Source organism: Belonocnema kinseyi, chromosome 1, assembly GCF_010883055.1.
Source record: "Belonocnema kinseyi isolate 2016_QV_RU_SX_M_011 chromosome 1, B_treatae_v1, whole genome shotgun sequence".
In the NCBI taxonomy this organism is placed as follows: Eukaryota; Metazoa; Arthropoda; class Insecta; order Hymenoptera; family Cynipidae; genus Belonocnema; species Belonocnema kinseyi.
The window spans coordinates 33,391,008-33,402,083 of NC_046657.1; the positions used below are offsets into that span (position 1 = coordinate 33,391,008).

General features: G+C 21.8%; 1 protein-coding gene across 1 annotated transcript in view; it reads right to left on the reverse strand.

Annotated features, from left to right (window-relative positions):
* LOC117175641 (translocation protein SEC62) overlaps nt 1-10,765 on the reverse strand; it is a 33,764-nt gene extending 22,999 nt beyond the window's left edge. Inside the window, exon 1 of the mRNA XM_033365383.1 lies at nt 10,647-10,765. Coding sequence (XP_033221274.1) covers nt 10,647-10,682 — 36 coding nt within the window. The 5' untranslated portion in view covers nt 10,683-10,765. The remainder of the gene's footprint in view (nt 1-10,646) is intronic.
* Nucleotides 10,766-11,076: the final 311 nt, after the last annotated feature.

Consider the following 11,076-nt stretch of genomic DNA (forward strand, 5'->3'; position numbering starts at 1 on the left):
ATGAATCATCTCCATCAGAGCCAGAGTAATCTGGATTAGGTATGATGATACGTTCATCATTTTCATCAGAATCCCATTCCGATTCGGAGTTTGTTGCAATTTCTTGCATTTTTTTTTTTTGCTGGGTGTACTCGGAAATTCCCAGGATGACAATGCGGTGAAGGTGTGGTGTGGAGCGTTTTGAGCAAAATTTCGAATTTTGCAAAAATTGTTCATATGCAAAAACCAAAATTTTGCTCAAAACGCTTCGAAAAAATTCAGACGTATTCCTTGGCTGATTACAAGAACTTTTTATTTTTAATGATTTTTCCGAAAAGCGAATCGTTTATTGTAAAAAAATTCATGAATGTTTCCACAAAAATTTTGCTATTAAGACGCCATTTTGAAAATACTAAAACGAAAAATCGATCTTTAAACCATGGATTCTCAAAGTTTAGACATTTATTCCACCGGTTAGTGAGATTCCAGGTTAATTACAGACTCGAAAAGCTTTGGAAAATGGTTCACAAAAAAAAATAGGCACGAAAAATCACGTTTTTTTTTGTTTAAACTGCATTTTGGGATAATAAGAAAATTTTTTGAGGAATTTCATTGGCACCGTCGGAAATAGGAGATCTTAAGCAATCAAAATATATGTGTCTCAATTTTTTCTAGTGTCGAATAGTCTTAGTTATTGGCCGTTGAAAAGCAGTGTACCGGTAGTGGCGTTTTGGCCGTTTAAGGGTTAATGTTCACAGTATTTGAAAAAATACAAAAAGCTTTCGCAAAAATAAAATTTTAAATTTATATGTATATATATATTACTTGGGAATTTTATTATTCGGTAATTTTAATTATTTTATTATTAGGAAATTTCATCATTAGAATAATTTATTATTCGGGAATTTTCTTATTTGGAAATTTTTCAATTCAGGGATTTTATTACTTGGATATTTTATTATTCTGATAATTTATTGTTTGGGAATTTTATTATTGGGATAATTTATTATTCGGGAATTTTATTATTTGGAAAATTTTCAATTTCAGGAATTTTATTTAGAAATTTTTCAATTCGGGAATGTAATTATTTACATTTATATTTTAATTATTTATATTAATATTTCGAGTCTGTTTCAAAAACGTCACTAGGTACGTAGAAAATTTAAAGAGAATTTTGTTCCAAGCGCACGTTTTCAAAAATAAGGAAGGCGATACAAAAATGTAATTCTACATTGAAAGAAAAAATAATGACTCACATTTTTGACGCTTTTTTTGGAAATATGCATAGAATTTGAAAAAATACAAAAAGCGTTGGCAAAAATTGAATTTTAAATTTCTTTATATATATATATTCATTTATTTATTTAAAATTTTAAATTACATTTTTGCGAAAGCTTTTTGTAATTTTTTTATTCAAAAATATTATGCACATTTCAAAAAAAAGCGTAAAAATGTAAGCAATAATTTTTTCTTTGAAAAAAGAATTAAATTTTGTGAACATTAAAAAAACATGCGTTACCTAGAAATATTTTATTTAAAATTATTGCGATTTTAAATTCAAGAAATAAGCTTCGAAATTTAAATGTTAACAATAATTTTAGAAACTAATATCTTATTGTTGTATTTGTAATCAATAAAATATATTTAAAAAAAATTCTAATTGTTAAAATTCGGGAATTTTCCAATTCGGTAATATTATAAACTGTCGTGAATTTTATGATTCTGAAATTTTACTATTCGAAAATTTTATCATTAGGGAATTTTCCAATTCGGTATTTTGATTTTTCGGCAATTTTATTATTGGTGAATTTTATTTTTCGGCAAGCTTCCTATTAGGTATTTTTATTTTTCGATAATTTTATTATTCGTGTATTTTACTATTTGGGAATTTTCCAAATCGGTATTTTTATTTTTCGGCAATTTTATTATTCGCGAGTTTGATTAATCGAGAATTTTCTAATTCGGGAATTTTACAGTGCCGGGAATTTTATTTTTCGGGATTTTTCAGTCGTCCCGTTTTTAATTAAAAAATGTTGTATTCAAATGCTCAATAATTTATACGTAAAAAATTGAAGGTACTAACATTTTTCAATATAAAAAAATAAAAATACACGTTATAATTTCCCATGCTCTAAATTAAAAAATCAATCAATGAATTATTTTCTTTTCAAACAGTTTAAACATCCTTGGAAAGCTTCAAAATTTTATTTCAAAATCTTGAAAAATCTAGAATTTGTTTTAAATTTAGAATTATTTTGAAATTTTTTTCAGAACAAAAATAAAATAATTAAATAATAATATAATTAATTTAGTAACATAGAAAATAGTTTAATATTAATATTCTACAAAAAAAAGATAAATTTGTAAAAAAATTAATTAACTTTTAACATATTTTAGGATTTTAAAATAATTTTTAACCAAAAATAGAAAAATTAAGTAATAATATGGTTAATATAGTAATATAGAAAATAGTTCAACCTTAATATTCTACAAAAAAAGATTAATTTTTAACTAAAAGTAAAATAATCCAAATAATAATATAATTAATTTCATAACATAGATAATAGTTAAAAATTAATATTTTTCAAAAAAAAAAAACGATGAATTTTTGATAAGATAAATTATTTTTAACTTATTTTTTGACTCTTAAAGAATTTTCAACCTAGTAGTTAAATTTGCAAACAAAAATAGAATAATTAAATAATAATATGATTAATTTAATAACAGAGAAAATATTTTAAGATTAATATTCTACAAAAAAAAAAAGATTATTTTTAACCAAATATTTGATTTTAAAAAATTGTTCGTCCTAGTAGTGAAATTTTCAACCAAAAATAGAATAATTAAACAATAATATATATTTAATATAATCATATAGAAAATAGTTTAAAATTAATATTCTACGTAAAAAAAAGATTCATTTTTAAGAAAAAAAATTAAATTTCAACCAAACAAAAGGATTTTCAACCGAAAAGATTTTAATTTTCAACCAACGAAATAAATTTTTATCTAAAATGAAGAATCTTCACAACGATAGAAAATTAATTATAAACCTATTAGAAGAAAGTATTTCAAATTCATATTCTATAAAAAAAGATTAATGTTTAATTTAATGAATTAATTTTCAACTTATTTTTTTACCTTTGAAGAATTTGTCAATCAAATATTATTATAGTTAATATAATATTATAGAAAATAGTTGAAAATTAATATTCTACAAAAAAAAATTTCAAAGAAATGGATTTTTAACTAAAATGAAGAACCTTCACAAAAAAATAATTTTAAACCAAATATAGAATAATCAAATAGTAATATAATTAATTTAATAGCATAGGAAATAGTTTAATATTAATATTCTACAAAAAAAGATTAATGTTTGATAAAATTAATTAATTTTAAACTTATCTTTGGATTTTAAAATAATTTTCAACCAAAAATAGACAAATTAAATAATAATATATTTAATATAATAATATATAAAAAGGTTGAACCTTAATATTCTACAAAAAACATTAATTTTTAATAAAACAAATTACATTTCAACCAAACAAATGGATTTTCAACTAAGTAGATTTTAATTTTCAACCAACGAAATGAGTTTTTAACTAAAACCACGAATCTTTACCTAAAAATTTATATTTAACAAAACAAAAAATAATCAAGTAATAACATAATTAATTTAATAACATAGAAAATTCTTTAAAGTTAAAATTCTACAAAAAAAGAAGATTATTTTTAACCAAATATATGATTATTAAAGAATTTTCAACCTATTGGTGAAATTTTCAACCATAAATATAATAATCAAATAATAATATAGTTAACATAATAATATAGAAAATAGTTGAAAATTAATATTCTACTAAAAAAGCTTAATTTTTAATAAAATAAATGAAATTTCAAACAAATGAATGTTCAACCAGATAGATCTTAATTTTCAACCAACGCAATGGATTTTTAATTAAAATGAAGAATCTTCACACAACAAATTATTTTAAACCAAAAATAAAATAATCAAATAATAACAATAATATAATTAATTTGATAAAATAGATACTAGTTAAAGATTAATATTCTTCAAAAAATTTAAACCTATTAGTTCAATGTTCAAACAAAAATAGAATTAAATAATAAAATTATTTTAATAACAGAGAAAATACTTTAAGATTAATATTCGAAATAAAAAAGATAAATTTTTAATAAAATAAATTGAATTTCAACCAAAGAAATGAATTTTCAAACGAAATAGATTTTTATATAAAATGGCGAATCTTAAAAAAAATTAATTTTAAACCAAAAATAGAATAATCAAATAAAAATGTAATTAGTTTAATAAGATAAAAAATAGTTTAATATTAATATTTTACAAAAAAAATTAATTTTTAAACAAATATTTTATTGTTAATAGTTTTCGACCTAGTAGTTAAATTTTAAACAAATTGATATAATGTCGAAATTAGTTTGAAATTAATATTTGACATAAAAATACGATTTTTTAATAGTATAAATTAAATTTCAACCAAACAAATGAATTTTCATAATAATAATAATAATAATAATAATAATATAATTAATTTAGTGACAACAAAATAGTTCAAAATTAAAATTCTACAAAAAAAATCATTTTTACTATTTAAATTAATTTTTAAAATATTTAAAACCTAGTAATTAAATTTTGAACCAAACAAATGAATTTTTAATCAACAATTGAATAATTAAATACTAATAATAATATCGTTAATATAATATTAAAAATAGTTTTAAATTAATATTCTACAACAAAAAGAAATTTTTAAAAATAATTTGTAACCAAATCTTGGATTTTTGAAAGAATTTTCAACCTACTAGTTAAATTAAAAAAAAAAAACAATTTTTAATCAAAAATAAAATAATTAAATTATAATAATATAGTTCACATAATATAATAAAATAGTTTCAAGTTAATATTCTAAAAAAAAATTATTTTTAATAAAATAAATTGTCAGCCGAAAAGACTTTAATTTTCAAGCAACTAAAATTAAAAATTGTCAAAAGGAACAATTAATTTTCAACAAAAAATATAACAATTAAATCATAATATAGTTATTATAATATCGAAAATAGTTAAAAATTAATACTCTATAAAAAGATTAATTTTTAATAAAATAAATTAGATTGCAACCAAATATTTGATTTTTTCAAAGAATTATCAAACAAACAAAAATTAATTTTCTACCAAAAAAAGACAAATTTTCCACTATAATAATTTATTATAATATAATTTTCAATAACTTTCTAATAAAAACAATCAATCTTAAACCAAAAATATATTAGTATAATGTCTAGTTAAATAACTTAATTTTCAACAAAATAGTTCAATTCTCTACCAAGGAAATGAATTTACGACCAAAAAAATATTTCAACCAAGAAAATTCAGTTTCGAACAAAAAGGTTGACCTTGTAACAAAATAATTAAATCTTAAAACAAAATATTAATTTTCTACCAAAAATATCAATTTTATATTTAAAAAAATTTAAACCAAAAAAGACCCATTTTAAACAAAAAACAGAATTATGACATTGTCAGATAAAAAAAATGTTAAACAAACAAAAAAGGAATTTTTTAACAAAATCGTTCAATTTTCGAACAAGAAAATTAAGTTTTTACCATAAAAAATTAACTTGCAACAATAGAAATTTATTTTTAAATAAAATATTTAATTTTTTTAAAGGATTTTTCATTTTAATAGTTACATTTTCAAAATAAAAAAATTTATTGACTATCCAAAAATACAAATTTGCAACTAAAAAAGATAATAGTTAAATTCTCGTTTGAAGAAATGAATTTTCAACCAAACGGAAAACTTTGCAATCCAGAAAATAAATTAAACCAAAAGATTAATTTTCATTTTAAAAAAAGACAAATTTTTAACTAAAAAGGATCAATTTCCAACTAAAAAAGATCGATTTGCAATACAATTTAATAGTTCAATTTTCAACGAAATAATAAAATTCTTGACCAAAGAAATTAATTTTCGACAAAAAAGATCAATTTTTAATAAAGAGAATTAATTTCTGACCAAACAAAGATGCATTTTTAACCAAACAAATTACTTTTTAACCAAATATTTGATTTTTCTAACGATTTTTCAACCTATTATTCACAATTTCAATAAAGAAAATCAATTTTCAACCAAAAAAATTTTAATTTTCGACCAATGAAATTAGTTTTCAACTAATATGATGAATCTTGAATTTTTTTAACTGTTTTTAACAAACTGAACAATTTTCTTATCATTTAGAAATAGTTTATAATTAAATAATCTGAAACAAAAATCTCTAATCTAAAAAATTACCCAAGCAATGAGAAATTCGAGATAACAATACCGAATCCGACCCAAATATTTTCCTGACAATCGTCAATAGCAAGTCTAAACAGCTGTTTTCCTCGAGGCTAAAAATTTCCGATACCAAACGTCATTATTGACGCTTGTACATTTAATAACAATTTAAAAATTAAAGAAAAACAAAACTTCAACAAAATAGAACAATTTTTAAACAAATAATTTCACTTTCAACCTAAAAAGATTAACTTTTTTACCAAACGGTAGAATTTCCAAATAAAAATTATTAAATTCCAACCAAAAATTAAATTGTTAAGAAACAGTTTAATTTTCAAGCCAAGAAGATGAATTTAAAATGTTTAAAATGAAAATCGCCAAGAAAATAGTCGAATTTTTTCCATAGAAAGACGAGTTTTTAACCAAATTGTCAAATTTTTAACAACAAAAATAAGAATCAACTCCAACCAAAAGGGCGATTTTTTTTTATAAAACATCATTTTCAAGCAAAAAGTTCATTTTAACAAAGAAAAATGTCTTTTCTAGACAAAAAATTCATTTTTCATTTTTAAAAATCGCCAACAAAATAGTTTATTTTTCAAATAAATAATTAATCTTGAAAAAACTGGTCTAACTTTAAACCAAATAGAAAAAACATGATTGCTTAACAAAATAGTTCCATTTACAAACAAATAATAAAATTTCGACAAAATAGTAAAAATGTTAAGAAAATCGTTGAATTAAAAAAAAAAAGTTTCCAACCAAAATATATTACTTTTCAATCAAAAGAAAGAATTCCTTATCGAAAAGACGAATCGGCAACAAAATAACTGAATCTTAAAAAAAAAAGGAAGATTTTCAACAAAATAGTTGAATTTTAACACAAATATAAACAATTTTTGTCAGAATGGACGATTTTTCTACACAAAAAAATTACGAATTTTCAACCAAATAATCGAGTTGAAAATAGAGCTTGAAAGAAACAATTAGATTTTCAATCAAATAGTACAATTTTGAATCAAAACAAATTAATTTTCAACCAAACCTAGTTGTTCTTGATAATATATAGTTTTCTAAAGTTTAGATTTTGTCCCAAATCTAGATTTTCTATTAAAATCTATATTTTCTTCGAAATCTCGATTTTCTTTTAAAACCTACATTCTTCCAAATCTAGATTTTGTTTTAAAATGTAGATTTTCATGTAAATCTACATTTTTTCGGTGTAATAATCTAATCAAATTTTTTCTCCAAAATCTAAATTTTCTTTCGAAATCTTGATTTTCTTCATAACATATCTTTTTGTTTAAAATCTAGAATGACATCTAAAATCTATATTTTCTTCTCAAATGTAGATTTTCTTCCAAATCCATATTTTCTATTAAAATCGAAATTTTCTTTTAAAGCGTAAATTTCCTTCTAAAATATAGATTTTCTTATAAAATCAAAATTGTTGTATTCAAAACCTGTACTTTCTTCAAACCATAGAATTTCTTTAAAAATCCATATTTTCTTCAAAACATAGATTTTCTTTTAAAATCTGGATTTTCTTCTCAAATCTAATTTTTCTTCTAAACTATAGTTTCTTCTGAAATCAAATTTTTCTTCCCAATTCTACATTTACTTCAAAACCTAGATTTTCTTCCAAATATAGATTTTCTATTAAAATCTATATTTTCATCGAAATCTCGATTTTCATTTAAAATTTATATTTTGTTCCAAATATAGATTTTATTCTAAAATATAGATTTTCTCGTGAATTATAGACTTTCTTGTAAAATCACATTTTTTCCGAAATGCATATTTTCCTCAAGGCCTAGATTTTCCTCAAGACCTAGATTTCCTTTAAAAATCTAGATTTTCCTCAAACATAGCTCTTATTTCCCAATCTAGATATACTTCTAAAATCTAGATTTTCTTCGAAGTCTCGATTTTCTTTTAAAATCTATATTTTGTTCCAAATCTAAATTTTATTTTAAAATCTAAATTTTCTTCAAAAATATAGATTTACTTATAAAATCAAATTTTTCTTCCAAAATCTATATTGACTTCAAAATCTATATTTCCTTCAAGATCTCGATTTTCTTTAAAAATCTGTATTTTGTTCCTAATATAGATTTTCTTGCAAATCTAAATTTTCTTCTAAAATATAGATTTTCTTCCAAAATCTATATTATCTTCAAAACCTAGGTTTTCTTTTAAAATCTAGATTGTCTTCAAACCGTAGATTTTCTATTAAACTGAACGATTTATTTCAAATCTCTATTTTCTTTTAAAATCTATATTTTGTTCTAAATCTAAATTTTCATTTAAAATTTATATTTTGTTCCAAATCTAGATTTTATTTTAAAACATAGATTTTCTTTTAAAATCTAAATTTTCCTCCAAAAATAGCTTTTCTTTTCAATTCTAAATATACTTCTAAAATCTATATTTTCTTCGGAATCTCGATTTTCTTTTAAAAACTATATTCTGTTCCAAATCTCAATTTTCTTCTATTATAAATTTTCTTCTAAAATATAGATTTTCTTATAAAATCAAATTTTTCTTCCAAATTCTTTATTGACTTCAAAACTTAGATTTACTTCTCAAATCTATATTTTCTTTGAAATGTAGATTTTCCATTAAAATCTATATTTTCTTCCAAATATCGCTTTTCTTTTAAAATCTATATTTTATTCCAAATCTAGATTTTCTTCTCAAATCTAAATTATCTTCTAAAATATAGATTCTTCAAAAAATCCTATTTTTCTTCCAAATTCTATATTGACTTCAAAACCTAGATTTTATTTTTAAAACTAGATTTTCTATTAAAATCTCGATTTTTTAAAATCTATACTTTACTCCAAATCCAGATTTTATTTTTAAATATATATTTTCTTGTAAATCTAAATTTTATTCTAAATTACAGACTTTCTTATAAAATCACTTTTTCCCCAAAGTCGATATTTTCTTCAAGGCCTATATTTTCTTTTAAAATCTAGATAGATATACTTCTGAAATCTATATTTTCTTCGAAATCTCGATTTTATTTTAAAATCTAAATTTTCTTCTAAAATATAGATTTTAGAAGAAAATCACATTTTTCTTCCAAAATCTATATTTTCTTCAAGATCTCGATTTTCTTTTAAAATCTGTATTTTGTTCCAAATATAGATTTTCTTGCAAATCTAAATTTTCTTCTAAAATCAAATTTTACTTCCAAAATCTAGATTTTCTCTTAAAATTTATTAAATAATTAATTTTCCACAAAATAGTAGAATTTTTAACCAAATAATACATTTTCCAGAAAATAATTGATTTTTTAATCAAACACATCAATTTCCGAACTAAAAAAACAAATTTTTTACCAAATGGTCAAATATAAAAAAGAAAAGATTAAACTATAACTGAATAATTAAACTTTAAACAAAATAGTTGAATTTAGAAACAAATAAGAAAGATTTTTCAACCAGCTGGTCGAATTAAAAAAAATACTAATAATAAACTGCAATGCAACAATTAAATTTTCAAACAAATAGTAAAATTTTAAAAATTTGATGAAGAATGTCTATTAAATTACATATAAATCAAATTATTCACTTAAATTGCATTTTAAAACGAGAACTGTTTTTGAAAACCATTTTTTTTTTAACTAAAAACTGTTTTTGTCAATTACAAATATGTCATAATTAAGTAATCGAGAAACAAAATCTGTGATCTATAAAATCACACGAACAATGATAAATGCAAGATAACACACAACCTTGAACTCTCTTCTTCCTCATAGTAATAAAAAAAAGTAATAAAACCGCCACGAGATTCTTTATTTCAAAATCCCATCTGGAATCATCTATAAAAATGACATTCACTCTTTTTCCTCTTTAAATAGCCCAAAAAATAAATAAAATCACTGAAAAAACAGAAAAATAAACTCTCAACTTTTTTCTCAGTTATTTCCAAAATTGAGAAAAAATCAAAATCAAGCCTCTTTAAAGGTACCGACCCAAATATTTTGCTGAGAATCGTCACTGAAAGTACGAACAGGTGTTTTTCCCGAGGCTAAATATTGCAGATACAAAACGTCATAATATCCGTCTAGAGAATTAATAACAAGGAAAATTCAAAAACAAAAAAAACTATTTAAATCTGCGAAAGATGGAAATTTATTATAAACCAGTGTCTACGTCATCATAAAGTGCTAAATGAAAAGATTTGTCATTTTGGGACGCTTGACACTTTTGCGATTAAAATGAACGAAAGAAAATGATTTTAAAGGAGTCGAAAACTGGGAAATTACCGGCGAACTATTCACTTTTTTAATCACTATTATAGAAATAAAATAATTTTCATTCCATATGTGGTACTCACATCTTTGCGCCTCCTGTTTTTCCTGCGTTCCACCATGTTGTAAATTCAAGACACGCGTGCGCTTTGCGAGGTTAGTTCAGCTTCTGCGTTGTAAGAGAGCTTGCCCAAAATTCCGATAGATGGCGCGCCGACAGCCGCGCCTGCGCCGTATATAGAAAGGCGGGAAATTTTAAAAGATGATTCAATAAATTATGCTCTGAACTACTGGGCATGAGATGCATACAGCGCTTCACTGATTCACCCCTTGGGTTCGAAAATTTTAATATTTATTAATTATTTTTTTCGGATCACGATTCATTTCCATGCTTGAAAAATGATTTTTTTGGTTAATAATTTCGCTATTTTTTTAACATTCGTTTTTCTTTAACTTGAAAAATTATCTTCTTCAGTTGAGAATTATTATTCTTCTTGTTTGAACATTCATTTATAT